Source organism: Vigna unguiculata, chromosome 7 (genome assembly GCF_037176805.1).
Source record: "Vigna unguiculata cultivar grain cowpea cultivar isolate G323 ecotype 2 chromosome 7, ASM3717680v1, whole genome shotgun sequence".
In the NCBI taxonomy this organism is placed as follows: domain Eukaryota; kingdom Viridiplantae; phylum Streptophyta; class Magnoliopsida; order Fabales; family Fabaceae; genus Vigna; species Vigna unguiculata.
The window spans coordinates 42,367,750-42,390,856 of NC_140798.1; the positions used below are offsets into that span (position 1 = coordinate 42,367,750).

The 23,107-nt window shown below is 33.5% G+C and overlaps 4 protein-coding genes across 7 annotated transcripts; 1 reads left to right on the plus strand and 3 right to left on the minus strand.

Annotated features, from left to right (window-relative positions):
* The first annotated feature begins 358 nt into the window (after positions 1 to 358).
* Positions 359 to 1,557, plus strand: LOC114192094 (heavy metal-associated isoprenylated plant protein 39-like). 2 transcript variants are annotated; one of them, XM_028081673.2, is made up of 3 exons: positions 359 to 856; positions 1,022 to 1,103; positions 1,215 to 1,557. In XM_028081673.2, the coding sequence occupies exons 1-3, from the start codon at positions 845 to 847 to the stop codon at positions 1,430 to 1,432; spliced, it is 312 nt and encodes a 103-aa protein (XP_027937474.1). In that variant the 5' UTR covers positions 359 to 844; the 3' UTR covers positions 1,433 to 1,557. The 2 variants fall into 2 exon arrangements, with proteins under 2 accessions (XP_027937474.1, XP_027937475.1); XM_028081674.2 differs by having other exon boundaries at positions 367 to 856; positions 1,025 to 1,103.
* Positions 1,558 to 2,843: 1,286 nt separating this feature from the next.
* Positions 2,844 to 6,411, minus strand: LOC114192093 (pentatricopeptide repeat-containing protein At3g60050-like). Its single transcript, XM_028081672.2, has 3 exons — positions 4,505 to 6,411; positions 3,642 to 3,816; positions 2,844 to 3,209 (listed from the first exon to the last, which is right to left on the minus strand). The coding sequence occupies exon 1, from the start codon at positions 6,019 to 6,021 to the stop codon at positions 4,582 to 4,584; it is 1,440 nt and encodes a 479-aa protein (XP_027937473.1). The 5' UTR covers positions 6,022 to 6,411; the 3' UTR covers positions 2,844 to 3,209; positions 3,642 to 3,816; positions 4,505 to 4,581.
* A 1,418-nt stretch (positions 6,412 to 7,829) lies between these two features.
* LOC114190708 (low-temperature-induced 65 kDa protein-like) lies at positions 7,830 to 10,719 on the minus strand. The gene is made up of 5 exons (XM_028079689.2): positions 10,610 to 10,719; positions 10,293 to 10,517; positions 9,256 to 9,582; positions 8,242 to 9,087; positions 7,830 to 8,149 (listed from the first exon to the last, which is right to left on the minus strand). Exons 1-5 carry the CDS (start codon positions 10,683 to 10,685, stop codon positions 8,040 to 8,042), a joined length of 1,584 nt encoding a protein of 527 aa, XP_027935490.1. The 5' UTR covers positions 10,686 to 10,719; the 3' UTR covers positions 7,830 to 8,039.
* A 1,781-nt stretch (positions 10,720 to 12,500) lies between these two features.
* LOC114190970 (uncharacterized) lies at positions 12,501 to 17,595 on the minus strand. Of its 3 annotated transcripts, none has more exons than XM_085676116.1 (9): positions 17,274 to 17,595; positions 17,001 to 17,174; positions 16,544 to 16,744; positions 16,332 to 16,454; positions 16,108 to 16,145; positions 15,895 to 15,997; positions 13,787 to 15,751; positions 13,237 to 13,316; positions 12,501 to 13,084 (listed from the first exon to the last, which is right to left on the minus strand). In XM_085676116.1, exons 2-9 carry the CDS (start codon positions 17,067 to 17,069, stop codon positions 12,889 to 12,891), a joined length of 2,775 nt encoding a protein of 924 aa, XP_085532242.1. In that variant the 5' UTR covers positions 17,070 to 17,174; positions 17,274 to 17,595; the 3' UTR covers positions 12,501 to 12,888. The 3 variants fall into 3 exon arrangements, with proteins under 3 accessions (XP_085532242.1, XP_027935872.1, XP_027935871.1); XM_028080071.2 differs by having other exon boundaries at positions 17,270 to 17,595; XM_028080070.2 differs by having other exon boundaries at positions 17,001 to 17,595.
* Between the last annotated feature and the right edge of the window lie 5,512 nt (positions 17,596 to 23,107).

The following is a 23,107-nucleotide window of genomic DNA, read 5'->3' on the forward strand; positions in this document are numbered from 1 at the left end:
ATAGAGAAACTTTTTTGTCTTACTTTTTGTATCTCAGTCTCTTCTTTTTCAGGTATTGTGATAAGAAGACAAAAGAATAGTGGGGTGAATGCATTTTTAAGAGTAGGCACAATCACAGGAACAATAATAATATTATAGATGTAAGGCAATTGTGGATTGAAGCTTGCAAAGTGACATGCTTTTCTTCACACAAGTCTTCATCTAACTTCTAACTTCAATTACATTTGTCCTGATGAGTAGACCTTGAGTTGGTGCCTCATTGGCATTGCTGTAAAACAATTCTTAATTTAAAGTCATGGATTACCATGAATTTCAATATCGCCATTTATCTTTTTAACTTCCATACATGCTTAATATTGGATGACAACTAAGTAAAGAAAAACAATTATTTCATTCTCTTTCCCTTTCCACATATTTTTCTTTTTAAAATATTATTAACATGTTCCCTGACGTGATCAAATTCTTTTTCTTCACGTAGAAAAATATTAACAAGTGACTGTGTGAGGAGGTAGAAAGGAAATGAAAATGAAATCTTTTTTTTTTTTTCCTGATAGTTGTTCCACTCATAGAACAGTATGAAAATTTTACAGAGAAAGAAAATTCACCTGGCAAGTAACACACTTCATCACGTCAACATTTGTCCTTTGTGTGCTATTGAGTTGAGCCATGCTGGCCAACAGTTTTGCATTTAAAGTGTCCATCTTTTGGATGTAGCACACACAGACACACCCACAAATAAAAGAAGATATCCACAACCGCACGCCTTACTCCTATTACAAAGGCCACAAGTTTTCAACCCTTCGTTACCCTTTTTCTTCTTTTCACACACATCTTTCTCTTCACAATGGAGGCTCAGGTACTGTTTTTCATGTTCAGTGATCTGCAATATTTATTCAACATGCTCATGCTTGTTGGTTAAATTTATATGTATGATTTTTAACTCAAGTGTTTGATCCAAATTTTGTTTATTTATTATTCTCTTTCCTCTGTCTGCATTTGCTGTCCCTCGCTGGATCCGTAGCAGAAGGTGGTATTAAAGGTCCTTACTATGATAGATGAAAAAACAAAGAAGAAAGCAATAGAAGCAGCTGCAGATATCTATGGTTGGTGTTTACATATAGTTTCATTTTTGTTCTGCCACAGAAACTATAGTTCCTGTAATTGAAAACCTTTTTTGTTTTAATCTGTTTAACTGTTGTTCGTTTGAACAATAGGGGTTGATTCGATAGCTGCTGATGTGAAGGAACAGAAGTTGATAGTGGTTGGCGAAATGGATGCAGTGGCGGTAGTGAAGAAGCTGAAGAAAGTAGGGAAGGTTGATATAATATCAGTTGGACCTGCCAAGGAAGAGAAGAAAGAAGAAAAGAAAGAGGAAAAGAAAGAGGAGAAGAATGAAGAGAAGCCAGAAGAGAAACCGGAAGAGAAAAAATAAAAGCAATACATATCATCCAAATTTTCAAATTCTTCCCCCTCCTTTAAGATATCCCGATATAGATATTAAGCAGCTAATTGTTCGTATAATTTATGAATAATGAAAAGTTTTCTCGGTTCGAATTATCTTTTTGGGTTTGATGATATTTGTGCCTTCTGCTCCTTCTTACCAAGAGTGTGCAGAAGGGAAAAAACTGGTATAGTGAAAATCCTCTTCCATACTTTGTGGATCACTTATTATCAGTCAATGGAAACATGGTTCAAAAGGAGTTAAGGGTGTCCTCCCTCCGCTTAAAGAATGTGTGAAGACAAAAAGTGGTTTTCAAATCTTTCTTCTGAGTAGATAACTCAAAACACACAAGGTTCTTTGATAAGAAAAGTATTTTAGTTGATTATGTTCTGAATCATCATTTGGTTGGCTTTGGCAGTACATATGGCCAAGCATGTCACAGAAGTCCACTAAATTTTATGACTGTTCTAACATGAAAGTCTGCAACCATTTAGCTAGCTACTGTCATTTTCCGGACAAAAATACTTAAAATAAGAAAAAACTTGGGCCTGTTTCAATAGTTTTTATGTTCTCTGTACGGTATCTGTCTGCAACAAGTACCACCACAGTAAACTGTACTTACTGACATTATGCCCAGCATGTGAGCAAATAGTGAGAGAGAAGGCCAGAATGGATCGACATAGTTGGAGACTAGTGATACAACTACAATCGAAAATTGATAGTGTGGTGAGCAAAACAATGTCATGATAAATACAAGACTAAACAAAAAATAAAACAAGAGATTTTATGTGAAACAATAGAACGTTGTGCTGTGTGAATAGTAAATTCCACCTTCTGTTTTGTAATCCTGTAATAGGCATGGTCAATGTTATAAACATCATCATGAGTCACTCAAATGTATTTCAGTGCTTAAAAGAACTTAGCATGACTCTTGCGAGGAGAAGTTAACAGACATCCAATGAACTTGACTATTTCAGCCAGTGAATGGATTTCTCATATACATGTTCGAATGTTCGTACAAGGAGCTATTTTGATTTGAATAATGCTGTGAATCTGAATGCCTTTATTATTGCATCACTGTAGTTACATGTGCAGATTTGAATGGCTTAATCAACTCAGTACTCTTAATCCTGGAAGAAATAAGGGCATGATGTTGTGGCCACTTGATTTCTAAGTTTAAAATGCAATTTTATATAGGGAAATTCCAGAGTGATTTTAAAAATTATCTATATTTGGACATTCAATGGTTCTTTTTTTGTATATCCTTTTTCAATGGACAGTAATAAAATTGAGACGTCAAACTACTCATTTGCCATATTATTTCAGTATTTTTAAGTTAGATTTCTTGGATAAGAAAAATAACAGTTTCAAGAGTTTTGCTTGGTGGTGGTAGGGTTCAACATGAAATGAAACGTTCAAGTTTTATCCTCAGTCTCATTCTCAGTATATGAATGTCACAAGGTAAGTATGTAATGGCTATAATAACTAGTCAATTCAATCAGGAAATAAAAATACACGAATAAAACCATATTGATCAAGGAGGGAAAACACAATGCTGAATAGGCTTAGCTGACAGACCATCCTTTCATGTAGATACACAAAGCCCCCGGGGGACAAAACGTACACACTTGATTTAGGATTCTGAGTCGCCAATCCATCCAACAGAAAACCTAAAAATATCAATCCTATGAGGTTGTATAATCAGCGCGGGAATTTGAATGATGGATGTATACACTAGCGTTCAACATTTATCCTGTATGATGTTTAACTGCAAGAACAGTGTTATAATATTGTGAGTAGTTTTAAAAATAGATCTAATACTAGTTAAAATATATGTGAGAGGGTGAGTCAAGAAAGTTTGGGAAAGACTAGAGAGATGACAGTGACCCTATGTACACGAAAAACTGCATCAACGTGATCACGATAAATCGGAGAAAAATTAAGCAAAAATCTGTTTGAAGGAGAATGAAAAGGAAGCCTTGTAAAGAAGTGTTGTTATCTACCATAAAGTTATAAACTTTAATATGTTAAACAATAGCATACGCTTTTGCAATAAAAAATCTAAAGCAAGGTGAATATTGCATTATTGCTTGACGACAACACCCCTTATTGTTGGAGTGCTCCCACTGCATGATGACAGAATATGCCTATCAAGTATAAAAACAAACTATCAAGCCAAAAAATGAACTATAACAATAACCTGACAATGCAAGAGGATAAGCTTTCCGATCTTCATCTGGAATGTGGCAGCAAACTGAATGGGCTGCCTTTGAAGCCACAGAAAAGCAACCAGCTTAAGCATGTGTGTGGAGATCAACTTAAATAATTACAGCATCTCTGACTATTGGCAATATTTGAAGCTGTTGTTGCTTGCTCTGGATTTTGGAAATCATGAACCAGGAAAATTAGTCGTACACCTCCAAAAGCTAAAAATGATGATTAAATTTTAAATAATAAATGAAACTCAAAATCAAGAATTAGATATATCAATTTCAGCTTATATACTTCACTGAAAATAATCAAAAGAAAGGGATCAGCACAATAATTAAACATGTAACCTGATCATTTATTATGGAAAGAGTTTAATGGTTATACATTGACAGAGTGTAAAACAGGTTTACATTTTTACATTGCCACCCACTCACAAATCACCACCATTGGTACAATTTTTAATGTAATTATAGTAAAAGTCAACAAACTTGCTATAAATGATAGTTTGTGACTAGATGACAATGTAAAACTACTTTACACAGTCAATGCATAGTGTATTTTATCCTACGGAAAACGGTCATATTATAAACTGTTAACTTTACAAGTGATAAATTTGAACAAGCAGAAGATGGCTTAAAATCTAATACAATTACAAGCAGGCAGATATTAGCAAAAAGAAGCATAGCATAAAATTGATAAACAAGAAGTATTAATATGTTATGAAAAAATGGGCATACAGGTTCAGAAATCAGTTACTAAGTGTAGAAATAGGTGAAAATATATATATATATATATATATATATATATATATATATATATATATATATATAAATTAGCGGAGGGGATACACACTTCATTTTTCCAGCCTCTAGTCAGCTGAACACGCAGCAGATCATGGGTCTCAGTCATCCAGATCAAAAGTCGATGCCTCATTTCTTCCGTTCGTATCTTGAATATATATGGGTGTACTTCCTCTTCTCTGTCATCTGTCTGATCACTTCATGAGCATCAGCAGTCTTTCCAGCATTCCTTAAACTACTCACTAAAGTATCATAGACAATAGAGTTTGGACTACAACCTTTGGTTTCCATTTCCTTGAGCATTGAACATGCTTCATCAAATTTTCCTGCCATGCACAATCCCCGAATTATGGAATTGTATGTAAAAACATTTGGAACTTGTTCTCTAGAAATCATATCTTGATACATTTCCAGGGCTTTCTCAAGCTCATGAGCCACTACATATCCTGTTATCATTACAGTGTAAGCCACCACATCTGGGATACATCCATTCTTTATCATTTCATCAAAAAAATACTTGCAAGCATCCATATTTCCAGCTCTGCTGAGTCCATCTATCAATGTAGTGAAGTGAAGCACAGTTGGATCTATACCCATTTCTCTCATGTGATTTAAGAGATTGAGAGCTGCAAGCGGTTTGTCCCCTTTGCCAAGAACGTGAAGAAGAATATTGAAGGTATGAAAATCTGGAGAAAATCCATTTCTACCCATCTCATCAAACAGTCTGTGAAATTGATCCAACTTTCCAAGTCTGTACTTGGCATACATGACAATATTATAAGTTAAAATATCTGAAGAAAATCCATCAAGCAACATCTGCTGATAAACCCACTCAATCAACTTGTACTGGTTTAAAACAAGAAGACAATATAGGATTGCATTGTAGGAGTGCTTAAAAGGCCTAAAGTTAAACGTCTTTGATTTTATAAACCTCTCCACCAATTTCTTAGCCAAACCTGCCTCACCACAAGTACGAATCAAGATATTGAAAGTTCGAGCAGTAGCCGGAAGCCCTTTCTCAATCATTTCATCAACCAATCTCCACAATGCCTTAAACTCCTCACACTCCGCATATATGTTCATAACTAAGTGATATGCATTCGCAGTATGCCGGTAACCCTCTTGCTGACTACACCACACAAAAAACTTGTATGCCAGCTTTGCCCACCTAGTTTTATTCTCAGAATTTATATTCTTCAAAATTCCAAAGAGGACCTCCCTCACGAGAAGCCCTGATGGTCTTACATGCAACTCACCTAAAACCAACCTCGCATCCAGACCGGGACCGTCTTGTCGGAGAACCTCAAGAACCCTCTTAGCATCTAACCTCACACTTTCTAAGAACCCTTTTCTCAGTGAAAATTGCTTTTGGTTATAACCCAAATCCTCGTTTAAACGGAGCGTTACATCCACAGCAGAATCACAATCTAATCCTAGGTTCTTCAGAGGCTCCTCAATGCATTCAAATCCATCACCACCAAACGGATGGCTACATAAACTCCGCAAAACAATCAAAGAATGGGAAAGTTTGTGGACCATCTTTGGACCTAAAAGGGTTATTGAATTCATGGTTCGAATTCGAATCCATCATGTCCGACAAATGAGCAACAACTGCAATTTGGCCAATGGTAGAGTAGAGTTTCCTTGCAGTAGAAGCTTCCAGAAGCCCAGTGTGCTAACGATTGGATGGATATCCATCGAGTCGAAAACCAGGCTCCGGGAAATGGATAGAATTTAAAAGAGCGACTAGAAAAACGTGAAGAGACAAAACAGCGTACCGTGTTAGACGATGTTTTGAAATATTGGTGAACACAATGTTGGGAATGTCCACAAAAGGCATCATGTAGTGCCGGAGTTCATCGTGAGAGGTGCGAGAAGGAATGTGAAATAAGGTTGAAGAGAAAACAAAAATGGCGACTCCAAAAACCCTAACAGGTTTATGCAAGGTGAAAGAAAACGAAAACGCTTATACATAACCGTCGTTTCATTAACGTTATTTTTAAAATTCAATTAAGTTTGGGCTTTTCTGGTAGAATGGGTTTGGGCTTTAAAGCAGCGTCGATTGGACTTTGGAAACGAGGCTTTCTACCTGCACGTCCAAGATTTATTCTGTATCCCAAAACTTTTCACCCCTACCAATTATGTTTTTCAGAAAAATAAATTAAAAATATTACCTAATTTAGTTAAGCGATAATTACTGCATTTGGTGGGTTATATTACCGAACCTTGCACCCCCCAAATCCCTTCTTCACTTAAGTTCGAGCGGTGTTCTCTCCTATTTCAAAATCCGATTCACTTTTTTTTATTATTATTTTCTCAAATTAAGAGACAAAACTATTTTGGTTTAAGTGTGACTAACCTTCGGTAAACAATGTTTGTGTATTTATTTATCGGTGGTAAGAGGCCTACAACTTTTTACCAGACAAAACTTAGTTGAAATAATATAAATGGGAATACTTTCAAATAATAAATGCAAGTAATAAATATGAAATTCAACACAACAAAATAAATAAAGTATATGATCATCTACTTTGCTAAACTAATACATGTAAGAAAATAAACTAATATCAACACGCCGCTATCCAAAAGTAGATGACCGTGTGCCTCACACATTTCCTTTACTATTGAGGGCATTTTCTTTCGACGTCCCATGTTATTGTCTCCTCATTGATATTTCGACAATCTATCATCCGTTACAAGATAGACATCATGCGTCTAACATTATCCTACGATAACGATAACAAAAAATTAAATAACATATTTTTATTATATAAATAAATATATAAATATATTTCGAAATTAGTTGGAAAGGAAAACTATATTTCGAAATTAAAAAAAAAAATTGGATTTCGAAACTGGTACCCTTTGCATTATTTTGCGGATTAAGTATGTTTTTAGTCCCTGAACTTTAGTCCAAAATTTATCAAAATTTTGACCAGGAACAAATTCAAATTTTGAGTTAAAATTTAAAGACTTAAAACATACTTAACTCTTATTTTACCTTTATTTTGCCTTAAATGAGAGAAAACTATTTTGCATTTTTAAAAGAAATTACTAACTAAACTTTTTGACGTCTTTTCTTTTAAGTATGGGCTCCAGGATCAACAAACACTCTTAACGTTTTGCATAATCCGAAAAGAAATGGTCTCCAGGATCAACAATTTCTAGGTGAACTTTGTTTAATAATTTTTTGCCGATAGATATTTTTATATGGTTAAAATCTTCCATAACTAGACGTAGAGGATCGTGATCTTAAAGATAATACAATAGATGCCATTTCTCGGTCATTTTGTTCAAAGAAATGGTAATGCTACGAGAATAAATTATAAACACAACAAATATGGGAAACACAAAAGCATTACATATTGAACATTAAGTAAAACACAATACCAGAATACAGCTTTATATTGTCACCTTTTTTTACATTTAATAACGAAGTCTTATTCTCTGTTCCAGCACAAAGATATCACAATGTAAATTCGACATCTACACAAACAAATAATACTTTCACATAAATCCAGCATATACAAAACCTAATTATAAGGAGAGAACTAAGCATATGCATTATCCAATATTGTTGAAGATATTTAACGAGTCTCTGGTTCTCCAATTGGACTACTCTTGCTTTCACCAACAACTGGGTTAACCTGTTCCAGTTCTGCTCCAGAATTTGTATTCTTGGATAAATGTTCATCTCCTGCAACCATAACAACCGCAAACACAAAATCACAAAATACATCATAACACACAATTTTGTAGACTCCGCTTAGCAAAAGAAACCTCATTCACCTTTTCCCTCAGATTTGCCAAACCATGAGCCAACAACACCTTTAAGCTTGTCAACCACACCTTTTCCTGGATCATGTACACAGCTCTCTTCACGCATTTTCTCATCCCCACCATCCAAGTCATGCTCACTTTTCACTGGCTCTTCCTTCCTCTTATATAAAGTTTCAGAAATTACCTCAGAAAGTGCCTTATCCTCTTCACCAGGCCTTAACTTCTCAGCCAAATAGTCCTTCACAGAAACCCCTTTGTCTTGTTCTTTGACCTCGTTTTTTGTCTCAGTTCCATACACTCTGGACTTCACTGCACTTCCTACACCAGCAACCTTGTCATAAACTGGACCTAATTTCTGTGTCAGAGAGTGAGCAATGTCCCTCCCATATTGTGCAGTTGAGCCAGACATGTTAGAAGCATCCCCATTTTTTGGTTGCTCTTCATTTGTTACCACGTTGTCCTTTCTTTCGTCTTTCTCTACTGCACCTACCTCAGAAGCTGTGACATCTCTAGGAGAGAAAACTTTGTAAGTGTTTGCTTCATTGCGAGAGTGTTCATCAACTGCGGTTGTGATGGTGTCGAAAGCTTGTCCACTGTCTGTGACATTTTCCAGGTTTTTGTTGATATCTGGGGATATCGTTTCCTGAGTGAATTGTTCATGAGAAGAAGGATCCTGAGTTTGCATCGCATCAGAAAGGTTTGTCACGGACTGATCATGGTTTACGAGACGAGGGTATTCAGAATCAACAATAGCTGGCTGCAGGTTTAGTTCTGAGATAGATTTTGGCTCCTCTTGCACATTCATTCTTGCAAAAGATTCCTCAACCTGTGCGATTTCCACTTCTTCTTTTAATGCTGTTAACCATCACACATGAAAATCTTAATCCACGGACCACGGTGTATAAATATCATCAAGAGGAGTCAAATCCAATTTTATCAATTTAAACATCAAATCTTGCAAAAGGGTACACTGATATTAATGCAATTAGCAAAAAATTGAGTTCTACAAATCGTCTTACTTACCTTCTTCAGTTGGGTAAGTGTCTTTGGTTTGATAATTTGGAGGAGTATATGCATCAGGCCTACTTCCGGGAGAGTAATGTTCTTCCTCCAATCCTATTGACCTCTCCAAATTGTCCTTAGGAAGCCCTGCTTTCTCTTCCACCGAAAATGCTTCGGCTGGCTCAGAACCTATCTTTTGATCAATTTCAGTAGTTGAAAATGGTAGTGAATTGTAATGAGATTCATCTGCCATGACTGTTGTATCTCCAAAATCAATTCCTGGCTTTCCTAAATTTTTGAGTTGCTCACTTGTGGGTGTCACAATTTTAACACCTTCACTTTCATGAACTGCAAAACAATCAACAGCATAAAGTCCAACTCTACTTCAATCAGATTTGTGTTTATTTTTAAATTTGCAATCCTTAAAAAAGGTTAATGATCCCTGCTATTTGAGGAAGACAGAAAAATTAGAAAAGTATCTATGAATAAAAGATCAATTTTTAAGGTCAAATCGGTTTTCAATCTTTGTAAACATGTTGAAATCTGATCGAGTTCATTCTCTGTATAATGTTCTGTAAAAATTGTATACCCTCCAACTAAGTAAAATTTATAGTAATATGACTTCTAAGTTTTGAAGGTTGTTACTGTAAAATAAGAACAGTTTTAACATCGATGATGATTTTTTAAATATAACTGTAAAATTCTTATACATGCTGCATAAACTATTTCCTCAGTTTGATTTTCTTCCTCCAACATTTTTTATCTTCTTATAAACCTTAAAAGTTTTAAAACCAGTTTCTTTTTTATTGTGTAACATGTATGTATGTAAATATATCACTTCACGTATAGCCTCCTTTTATCAGAAGAATGGTGACTAATGATATGATTAGATATATCACATCATTATTACGTAGTAGGGTACTATTTTCAAAAACAAATAAGATTTATAAAGACTAAATCCACAAAGAAATTAAAAGACTAAACATATTTACTGTGCTAAAATATATTAAGCACAGATTCAGTTTCACTTTATGCAGACGACTTGAAAAAGAACATACTTGGTGTTTCAGGAACTTGTGTGTCTTTGTCCGTGTCTTCATCCTCATCTAAGTCGTCATCATCAAGGTTGTGTTGATCTTCATTGTTATACTCACGGCCACGATCAAGGACTTGATGGCCATGCTTCTTAATCGTGTCCTTGATTTTCTTAGCCTTTACCTTGACTTTATTCAGAACAGACTTCTTCTCATGATCAAAGTGTTGTTCTTCTTCACCATGTGTTACTACATCAAAAAAATTGTTCATTCAAAGAAAAGAAAAAACACCATAATATGCTTCAAACATAATACAACTTATTTCCAAATGTGACTCATACCTTGTTCTGAGGGAACAATGTGGGGGTAGTTTTCATCATTCTCATGCACTTCACTTCGAACTACTCTTGAATCCATGATTGTAAACAGAAGAAAAATAACTGTTTGATCGTTAATGACAATTATCAAAAAGGCATATTTGTTATATAGGGAAGGAAGTGACGTCATATGGCACACATGGCATCTCATAAACAGAGACACGTGTGGCATAACCGACATGTCTCTGTCATATGACACGTGTTGAGTAGTTTTTGCGTACGTGGACTCAGAATGAGAATTCTTGTTGTCGTCTTGAACATGGTGATTACGATGTTAGATAATTAAGGGAATTTTGGTCCCCTCCGAATAACGACAATGGTTCGTTCATCCAAACGTGAGTATCTACACTACACACGTAAACTGTCCTTTTCACTGATGACACTATACAAGTGTCCCTGGCTCTTTGGAAAGAAAGAAAACCACAATACTAGTAATCTTTTTTATTTGCTATTTCTTGACAACTGATACATATAAATAATTGTGAAATTGAGCAAATTTGGATATCTTACGTAAATACTTGACACACCCAAGAAAAAGTAAATACAAGTGTCTAGTTGGTTCTTTTTCTATTGTTTATTGGATAAGGTGTGGACACTTAAATTAAGCTTTCGATGCTTAATTGGGAATAGATGGACAAAAATGTCAACAGCAGAACTGTTGTTGTTTATGCCAGATATGAGACTGGGTGCACAAAGTTGTATTCAATAATTAATTAGGAGAATATGACAGTTATTTTTTGTCACTTTCTAACAGTTTGGCGGTTAGAAAATGGGTATGCTCAGAATGTACAAAAATTACTGGAAAAAAAGGAAAAGTCAATTGGGGTCTTCACATAACATGATCAAATTTCATTGATAAGCTATCTTCAAGTCTCTTGTAAAGGAAGTTCGTTAATGAAAATACCATTTTCATATATGTCCCAACAAAATAGAATTTCTTAAAATAGAAGAACTTTTTTATATGAAAAATTCTCTTAATTTCAAAAAAAAAAAACAATTAAGTTACATCAAAATAATATTTGTGTTAATAAAAATCTCTTGTAAACTTTAAGTGAAATTTTCGTATTCGTATGATATATTTACCCCTTTGTTTTAGTTGTTAGTTGTTATCATCCTAAATTATACAGTTTTCTACTGTTTATTTTTTGTAAAAAAAGAGAAAAAGAGAAAAAGACCATATGTGCCAATGCCAAAATTTAAAAGGAAGAAGAACATGGTAAAAAAAAATCCTTATTACTCCTGCTATTCTTTCTTTATTCTGGCATCAATTATTGGTAACAGCACAAGTCTACTACGAGACTTCTATGTTCATAGACTCCAAAATCTAGACTCATGATCGCGTCATAAATAGCAATTGGAAGCTGGTCTGAATGGTGTAGTTCTGTTTTTCCATTATTGGACGCTACAAAACTTTGAGGATATGTGAGAAATGAGGCTACAATCCATGGTGTGAATCTTCAAGATTAGTTCTCTCTAGATTCGTCTACGGTTGTTTTGTGGAACTTCATATTGAAATAACAAGCACGTAAAGAAACGAATAAACAGATGACAACAAAGTTGGAAAAATTCCTTGTCTCCACCAGCTGGTTTTCTCCAACATGCTTTAAACAGTTCTTTCTACCTTTTTACTTTTTGTCAAAAGTATTCATTACCGACGTTTTTGGTATTGTCAAAAATGGCACTGAAAAACTCAGAACTACACTTGGGAATTTTCTTTTTCAACAATTATAAAGTCACTAGCTTTCTGTATGTGACATCTAACACTAGTTTTGCAGTAACAAAAACATTATAATACGAACTCCTAAACTTAGCTCCAAGTCATTGCTTCTGAAAATCACCAATCAAGGTAACCATATAGTTGCTTACTCGTTAGCCAGATTTTCTTTATTCGACCAACACTCCATCAAAACCTGAGCATCATAGATTTTATGTATATGTTACATTGGATGCCAAAAATTTCAAACTGATGATAAATAATTGGCTGCTACAAGGCCTATATGAGGCCACAGCATCATGCCCCTGGCTCACTTGCCAATGTTTCATTCGACATGAATATTGGATGGACTGAGTGCCCAAAAAAATTTGGATGAGTAAAGCTGTTAGTAGATGTACATATAGGTCACAACTTGTGCAAACTGCAATGTACTGGTTAAATTTGGTTCCTGCATTCTGGTGATGATGATAGCATGCCTCCTTCACCACTCATGTATGATTTCTACGAGACACCACACTTGCAAAGAGTTCTAGTTCTTCTTCCCATTCTTGAGATTGCGTAGAGCCATAACAAGCTGTTGTCTTTCTCCCTCTACCTCGGCAAATTTCAGACTAATCTCTGAATATCTTTCCTCCATATCTTTCAGCTCACTCTCCATGATCTTGTTCTTTTCCTTCAGTAGTGAAACTTCATTCAACAATTCATTTGTATGGCACTCACCCTCGCTGTCAGAGGAGACAAAATAATACAAGTCAGTTCTTGGATGAGATAGGCAAACTGAAAAAATTGACATTGCTGGCCGTAATTTCATATAACAAAAATAAAGAATGATAGTAATGTTCATGAGTATGTTCAAAAGAAAAGAATTTGATTATACCTTCCAGGAGCTTGACAAACTTTGCTCTCAGCTGACTTGTTTACTGTTCCTCCTTCAGACTTGGTTGAAGCATCCTTTCCCTGTTACAAATATAACAGTCTGAATTATTATAAAGAACTGGGGACTAGTGTACGAAAGGACATACCAAAGAATTAAAACCTTGTTCAGGCCTTTTCCTTTAGCACCATTTTATGTCTGAGATTTTATGCTTATTTGTCTTGTTATGAATAGGTGTGTTGAGCTTCATGGACCAGAAAATTTTCACTTTTACTACCAAAGGACCACAACGAGTTTTAAATTGCGTTTGCTTTCATGCACACATTAGTCACCACCACAAAAGTTAATACTGCTGGAGAAAACTCTTAAATATTATATCACTTACCCAACTTTGTAGTGATCTATGGATTTTAATGCTACTACTTATGTCTCCTTATTCTGTAGTGTGCATAAACCTTAAGGGAGTGATGTTACTTTGTATCTAGTCCTAATATGAAACAATAAAATTTATGTTCTTCATCTCTGATTTTAAATTTGGCAGAAGAACAATTACCTTATGCATTTCGGATTTTGACTTCTTGGCAGGTGTTTTAGCTGGAGGTACCACACTTTCATTGTCTCTTGATGTCAAATTCATATGTGTAACTGCAGCTCGTCCTTTGTTATTCTTGAGCTTCTTTTCCATAGTACTTAACTCCGCTTCCTTCTTCTTCAGCTCTCCTTCTAATTGAGATATCTGTTTCTTCATACTTTCTTTCTCCATTTGTTCTTTATGCAAACTGTGTTTTATTTCAATATGCTGGTTCTTAAAGGTTTCTACTTCTGTCAATAGAGTGCCAAGTATCATCTCCCCGTCATTTGAGGTCATAAGTGGTTGTCCTTTCTGAGCTATTTTTGCATCCCCCCGTACTTTTTCAGACAATACACCATCTTCCATCAACATTTTAATTTGAGATCCGAGCATTTGAATTTTCTTGGAAAATGAAGCATCCTTTTCATCATAGTGCCTTTGCACATCCTCAAGTTGTTTAGACTTGTCTTCTAATTCTTGTGACATCTGTTCTATTATTTTTGCTTTTGAGTCTATTTGGTCCAAGAGCTCTTTCCTTTTCACTTCATTCTGATCTGTGATAAGCCTGAGCTCCTGATTGCATTTATGGAGCATTTCTTCTATAAGTTTGTTCTGGTTCCGCAACTCATCAGCCTCTGCAACTGCTTTCAAAGTCATATTTTCATTCTCCTCAACTTTTTGTGCCATTTCAACAGAAAGCAGTCTATATTCCTCCTGAAAACGCTCAGATGCAACAGCGTTATTGTGTCTTGTCTTTCTCAAGGCTTCTTCTGCCTGCAGGGCCCTTTCTTCCTGCTCAGTTTTTGCACATTGCATGACATGGAGATCTTCTTCAAATTTCTCTGCCTGTAGTTTCAGCTCATTCTCCAACAACTTAACTTCATTTTCAAGTTCCTTGATGCAGACCAGAGATGCTGAAAATTCATCTTCCTGCACCTTTAGCTTCTCTTCTAATCTCTCTACCTGGGATTCAAGTTGCTGTATTGTAACTAAAGAAGATGAATGTTCATTTTGTAACATGATGTGGTGTGCTTCATCTTGCTTTAACCTCAAAGATATGTCCACATTTTCCTTCTTAAGTAGATCATACTCCAAAGTAAGTTCTTTTACTTGCTCACTTAGCTCTTCACGTTGCTTACAGTAATTGTCTATTTCATCATCCTGGTCGGCAATTTTTTGCCTCAAGAGGTCAAATTCTATGCCCTCTTCACGCTCTTTGGCAGTTGTCTGGGATTTTAAATTCGTAGATAGATCCAATATTTCTTTATCCTTTTGTTCCAGCAATGCTTCAAGGTCTGTCACAGCCAAAAGTAATTCAGAGTTTGAGTTTTGTGTCTTCCGAAGTTGTAATTGAAGATTGGCACTCAATTCTTTTTCATAAACAAGCTCTTCCTTCATTGCCTCTAACTGAAGCCTAGTATCTTCAATCTCAGACTTCAAGGTTTTGGAGGTTTTGGACTCATTATTGAAGTTCTGCTGTGACTTGAGTTGCTCAAATTTGGTTTTTAGCAAATCTCTCTCCTCTCTGAGGCTTATTATTTGTCTTGACAAATTCTGTCCCCTAATGCTTTCTTTTTCTATCTGCTTCCGAAGTGATTGTAACTCTATTTCTGACACTTCTGCCTGCCTCTTCAAAGAAGAAATTTCATTCTTGAGGCTTTCATTGGTATTATTTGAAGGCTCTTGTAATCTTTCTCTTGGAGGATTGTCTTCCAGGCTGTTAGTCCAGTCACCTAAACTTCCATCTGATGCCGAACCCGTTGACCAGTTCGTGTTTGACCTCTTATGCACCTGGGCTTCTGTTGCAATGGCCTTAACAGTTCCTTTTGATGGAATTGAATTTTGTCTGAAGCTATGAGGATCCTCCCATGAAGCTAGCACAGGACTAATGCCATTAGATGCATCTTGTTCAGAATACTCAGATCTGGTCCTCGCCATGTGTTCATTCTATAAGATAATAATAGAAAGTAAATGAGTTATTTCTTAGAAGGTTAGCATAACTTGTTCTCTTCAGAAGTTTCTGTTTAGAAAAGTATCAACTTTGTTAAATAGAATTGTTAACCATATAAAGGTATCTTATAAGACCTTACTTCATCAACATTATAACTTTCATGGTCTGTACTGCCATAGCTCAGCTGGTGTTTCAAGCTTCTATCACTGGAAAGTTCCTCAGCTCCATTATCTTCCCCATTTCTGGAAGCAAGGTATAAAGGTTCAGAGCATATCGAAAAGAATGGAATTAAAAAGAAAAAATGGGAACGTTGTATGGTTTAAATAAAGGGGGTTTTACGATTCATTTTCACCTTTCAGCAGCATATCCTTCCACGTTCTGAATAGTCACCTGTCTCAACAATTCTTAAGTGAGAAATTAAGAATTGATTGGTGTTTGTAATCTGACTATTTGAAGTGTTATAATTTTATCAAAAATCTAAAATTCTTAAGGGGTGCTAAAGAATAAGAGATGAATATCGTGAAAGTGCCTATTAAGACAAGAAGCAAGGGAGATAAGAAGATGAGGAGCACTAACGTGTAAAACTATGCCTGAATTGGCAAACTTAAGGGGTAGAGAAATTGTCATTGGCTCAATTTCTGCAACAAAATCAGCAAGATCGATTGAGGCCTCTCCAAGAAAGCCAGATTTTGAAGATCCCTGCAAGAGCCCACACGAAGATTAGACTTTCCAACCAAAATCCTACTTGAGTAAAGGACGGTGAGTGTGAAACTACAACTTCTTCTTACGGTTGAAACAATGAAATGGTAGATTTTCTCATGAATTTTTCCTGATTTTGAATCCCTAACAAGCTTAACGGATTCAAAAATTGGATTCTCCCACGAGCAGGTCCCATCTTGCACAGCAGTTTTCTCTAGTTTCACCGTTGTCTTACCAACATCATCTGGGACCAGAGATACCATTATTGCATTCTTTTTCATCTTTGGCACCTGATAAAAACGAGACACGGAACAAGGTCAAAAACACTGTTTGCAGAATCTGGAAATCGGTTTGTGTTATATGATATAATATTCCCATCACTGCACAAACTGTCAAACTCTTGTAAATAAAACAAATAAACCACACTGTTTAAATTTCAAATTTGCTCTGAAACATGTTACGATAACAACAGCTAAGTCAGACCCTATTTCTAGATTTAGAAGTGACTAAACAACAAGGATTTGATTTTATGTTTGTCTCACTCACCTGAGTTGCCTGAAATTCCAATTTGAACACAGCTTTGATCCTGTTCTTCTTGCTCCATGACTTGAACATGTTTTCAGGCTGATAAAAACGGCCGTTGCAAGGTTGCAGACGCAGAAGAAGCCTCTTATAAGCGGCACCTCATTGGGTGAGGAAATGCTATGTGTTGATTTGAAACTGTGGTATTTATTATGTGTGATAAACGCAGTTAATGACCAGAATGAAGTGTCAGGATGTTGAGAAAGCCAAGAATCTTGTGAGTTGTGAAGTACCTACTGATTTCCTCAGATACGGAACTTGCACTAGTAGAAAACTAACAAAAAAAAAAGCAATGGAGGAAATAAAATTGATATTAGAAGCTTCTGAGCATGTCTTCATGCACCAAAGATAATGTAAAAAGAACACAGCTGAATCCCATTATGGTCTACTTTTTGCTTTATTGCAAGGACAAAAAAGTGGGGAAAATTGAAATGACAACATTGACCAAACACAGGAGTGTTAATCACGGTAAACTGTTTTCCTTTTTCACTTGATGTTTGGCGCTGATTAAAATTCCAAGATAATATAACTACTGTTACTCGTTGTCAAACTCACATTTATGGTGAAATGGTGTTTGAGAGAACTTGCACTTAATTTATAAAACAAATGAGAGATAGGGTTAGGAAAAGAGGTTGAAATCAGCAGCTGGATTGTAATTGTTGGAATCCAACATTTAAATGGGAATAATGAGAGGATGAGAGTGACATTTCATTTGACCAAATTTACCAAGAAATCTAATTTTTTTCCAAAGGGTAAGTAAAAGTGGAGAGCAGTGTCCATGTGCTTATGTGCTGTCTCTGATAAGCAACAACCCACCAAGACATAAATGTAGCACCTTTCTGCTGTAAGGCCATGATGAAGAAAGTTTACTCACAAAAATGAGTTGTAATTGCAAAGAGGTGTGGTCCCCACAACTGTTAAACCCTCTTCATATCTATTTAAGAGGAAATCTGCTAATAAATTAAAATATAATTTAATAAAAATAAAAATAAAAATAAAAAAACTAATTTCATAAACACAAGGCAAAGCAAACTGGGTATTTGTGTATACACACATCCAGCACATGCCGGTGTCGGCGACCAAACAGATCCTTAACGTATTCAAATTATTTTTCCGATGTGTGTTAAATAATAAACAAGAAACACGTCAACGATAAGGCAGAAGAACCCTTAAAAAACTCACCCATTATTTGATGTGTATCATTGAAAAGAAAATTTAAACAAATCATTCAATTTAATTTAAATTCAGATTCCTCGCACATGAGACTCGCATTATTTTATAAGATCTGAAACTAAATATGGGCTCATTCTTTTAAAAATAAATTGGCATGTATAAAAAACAAAAAATAAAAGTATGTAAAATAATTGACCTTCAGTTACCTAAGCAAACGGCTAGTATGGTTAGAACGAGAAATAACAGCATTGACCTCATAGCTCCATACAAATATAACATGTTGCTGCGGTTGATTCAGATTCCTAAGCTGAAATCAAATAAAATATTCATATTTCTCCTTATTTTTACCTAATGTGACACATTTGACTAACAAAAATTTTCATTCATGATGATGGATAAATAAAAGGTTGGGGAATTGTTTGATAAAACCAAACCAGTTGTTTCAACCCATGTTGTCTTACATAAGTGGTTTCCATTAGAGACATCACTGTCAAGTGTGGTTAGTACGTGTAACCAACCAGCCCTTCAAGGCATTGATTTGCCATAAATTTAGAAGACGAGACACTTTCTTTGTTACTTTTTATTTCTTTATTGTAAAAAAGAAATGTGAAAACCCCTCCTCATCATCCTTCAACCTCAATTTCTTTTCTTGGTTACCTGTCCAAAGCATCACTCTGCAAAACTCACTTTCTTCCCACCACACTGAGGGCTACAACTTTTCTCCCTTGTCCCAGACTTTGGTTTTGCATCTTCAAAATAACAATAATAATAATAAATAATTTATAGTAAAATAAAATAAAAGTTGAATTACCTTTTCAAAAGTGAGCACTCATCATGGATTAGCAAGCACTGGTCAGAAGAATGATTGGGTGCTTAGACAATGATGGAGATGGAGTCATGGAGAACCAAAAGGCTGCAAACAGAGAATTAAAGATCAGTGCCCCACTTTCACTAACATCGGAATGAAAAGTCTTTTGAGATTTGATGAAGTAATGAAATCAGTTCTACCTATTCAATGTGGGAATCTTCAGATTTTTTTTTTATGGGTAGAAAAATCTTCCGTGTAATGGTGGCATTTATGTTTGCCAGCTACAAGGTTATGTAAGTTAAGTTACATGGTGTGTCAAAAGTTTGATGAAGTTTTACTTGAAGAGCATATACATAATATGATAATATTCTTTTATTTAATATATTATTTTCACTTAAATACTTTTTTAATCCTCTTGTAGTGTTTGTTGCGGATGGTTTTTATTTTGACCAGAATGTTTTAAATGGTTCTCATTTTTACCAAATGTTTAAAATGGTCCTCTCGCAATTCGTGTTTTATTTGGTCATTTTCTGTAATGTCGTGTGTTATAGAAAAGGACCAAATAAAACACGAATTATGAAAATGAGGATCATTTAAAGCATTCAGTAAAAAATGAGGATTATTTAAACATCCTGTCAATATGTGGATCATCCACACCAAACACTACGAGAATGAGAACCAAAAAATTATTTAAGCCTATTATTTTTTTTATACACTTAAACAAATAATCAATTAGAGGAATGTATTGATTAAAGTTTTAAAGGACTTTAAAAAACCTATTAAATAATATTTAGTAATTAATGCACGATTCGTAAATTAGTTTTAGAAATTAAAAAATATTTGGGTTAGAGAGGAAAAATTGGAAAAATAAAGTAAATACTATGACAACTATTTCGGTTATAAAAGGTAAACAATTTGTCTAAACAGAAAACAATTTAATTAAAGGAATTATTGAATTCAAATTTTAAAGAATTTTCTATTAAAATTAAAAAAAAAGTGTTATCAGGAAAGACTTTTTTATATAAATAATTCTTGTAATATTAAATTAAAATAGTTTAAGAAATTAAAATATAACAACATCTGATTCTAATATTATTCACTGAAGCTTTTCTACGATTTATAAACAGACTGCTGGTTTTATTTTATGTGAAAAATCAATTTGTAGTTAAAAGTACATAATTGAGCTGATATCATTGTAAGAGAAAATGCTTTCATTTACAATTTTTTTTGGATTATGTTATGACACCATTTTAAACCTGTTTATAATTTTACAAACTTTACACTATAATTAAGAATTAAGAATTAGTTAGTTATGTTCCCATTTTCTAATAAGAAGTTTTATAAAACATATATCTTAAGTTTATTATCTGAAACCTTTTCGATTAAATATGAGAGTCAAATAAGACAGTTTGTCTGTTATTTGTTCTGTCTAGAAGTTATTCGTTTCTTAGATATCTGTTACTGAACGTTTTTATTAGTATCACAGATACTCACAATATTTTAATGTTTTTTTAATTTAATAAAACCATTTCAAAATTATCTTTGAAATATAAATTTGGGTAAAAATATAATTTTTTGTATAATTTAAATCAAATTATCTAAATTAAAACAAATAAATTTAAATGACGTGGATTAATATAAATTTAAAAAAATAATAATCTTTTATAAAACAGTTTCAATGCTTTTGATCTAAATAAAAAAATAAAATATACAAAGTCAAATTTTAAAAAATTATAATTAATTTTTTTTACTAATAATTTTATTTGAATGCGAGGATATGCATATCTTATGGAATACAGGGCTATCCACATCTTATGAGGTAATTAAATATGTACTAATCATCTTTCATATATATTTATTAAAGATTGATTTAGCATGTCACAAATTCTATATGTGAACATTAGTTGATACAATTTTTTTATCCTTTTTCTATTCCTACTTTCAAAAAAGATATCAAGTGATGAAAATAGTTACTTTTCAAATATTAAATGATATTTATTGTTTTAAAATATTAAATAGCGGCAAGAGTATTAAATAATATTAATTATTTTATAAATATTAAATGCCATTAATTATTTCCAAAATATTAAATTGTATTAATCAGAATTTATAAAGAAAAAAAAAACAGTCTATTTTATATTTGAAACTCATGATAATTTGGTAAATAAGTTATATAAAAGAATACAGCATCCAACTTAATTATACTATTTACCTTAAAATAACCGTAATATATATATATATATATATATATATATATATATATATATATATATATATTCAGGTACAGATAAAAGTATGACGAATTTTTAACATATTATAACTAGTTATCGATAGTACACCGTTTTTAAATGGAATCTTTATATTTAGCAAAACAAATTTTTATTTTAAAATTATAAAGAAGGTGATGGCATAGAGTAACTAAAGTCCACAAGGGAATATATTAAGAAAGAAAGTGCATATATAATGCAAAAACAATATACTAAACATAGTTTAACAGAAGTGTCAGAGATCAACACCTATATCAATATTTTAATCAGCACAAGGATAGGATCAAACTTCACAAAAAGTGAATTTTTTTTATCATTTCATTTTTTTTTTCTGAAAATAGGTTATGTTTATTGGCAAAGATTTAGGATTACCAAAATTGAAGAGAAGGTCCTTGAATTGTCTCTTTCTGACAGTGTGAAAGCACAAAAATAGTTACTTGTGAATTTTGTTCCCAGCTTTTTGTCTGTGATCTTATCTTCAATGTCACCTATGAATAACCAACACATGAATTATGATAAGTTTTTATTTTTCCTTCTTTAGATGATGTTATTAGTAATTTGTTTTCTTCTTCTTTATTTTTATTTTTTCTAAAATATCACAATATCATAAATGCTAAGATGGCGAATCTTGGTGCATCTGGGAGTGGGGTGTGTGCAATTGATTTAAACTTTTTGTCTGTTATGGTGCTTATTTTGCAATATTTATTCTGATAGTAGACAAATTAACTTTATAGAAGGATAAAACTCAATTAATTAATTTAAAAGTTTTAAAATAATTTAAAAGATTTCAAAAAGTAAAGCCGTGTTACTTCAAAACTGTACACGTTAGAATATTAAATTATTATTGTAATAATAGATCATCTTCATTTTGTTTCACTAGAAAAATGATTATTAATATTGAATAGACTAGTTTGATTGTCAGTGTTATCATAGTTGAACTTCGAATCTGGTGATCTTAAAAAGTTTCATAAAGCCCAAAGTTAAGATGGCATGGGTATTGCTTTCTGCACCCCTATACTAACTAATTGTAACCCCAAAACATGACTAAAATCCTTGAATACTTTTTTGTCCTTGGGACCAATACTTTTCGTCACTGCTATCATCACTACTATTGTAGAGGAAGAAATAAGAGTGAAAGAACACCACAAGAAAAACATTCTCAAGCCTGCCACTTTAAAATTTATGATTCTTTGAAATCCTTATTTTTGCCGCACCCCCTCCCTCACTCTACCCTCTGCTCCTTCGCCACACAACATTTTCATAAACTTTTGGAACAAATATTCTCGAAGGTACTTTGAATCTATAACTATCTTTTAGAACATACATTCCCAAAATTATTTTCGTATATTTTGGATTGGATATTTTGAAAGATAATTTGTAGAATTTAAAAATACAGTCTGCAATGTTTAATCCTAAACATATTAAAAATAAATAGGTGTAAAGATTTTTTATTATATTTTAAAGTTTAGTTAGTCGAATTATACTCACTTCAGTTTAGATGTATTAGTTTGGTACCCGTTTTTAAAAAAATGTCAATAGAATTCTAATTTTTTTTTAAAAATGTCTCAATCAGGTCTCTTTCAACAAAAAAAATATTAACTCCGTTAATTTTATTTATGACTTTTATCATTAAATTTTAATATAAATATCAATACTCAGTTTTATAAATCATTTTAAATATTAATATTGTTAACAATGTTAATATTTTTTTTTTTGAAAGAAACATAATTGATATATTTTTTTAACAATTGAAACTCAATTAATACTTTATTATAAACAAGTATCAAACTAGCACGTACAAAAGAATAGGAGTATCACCCGAT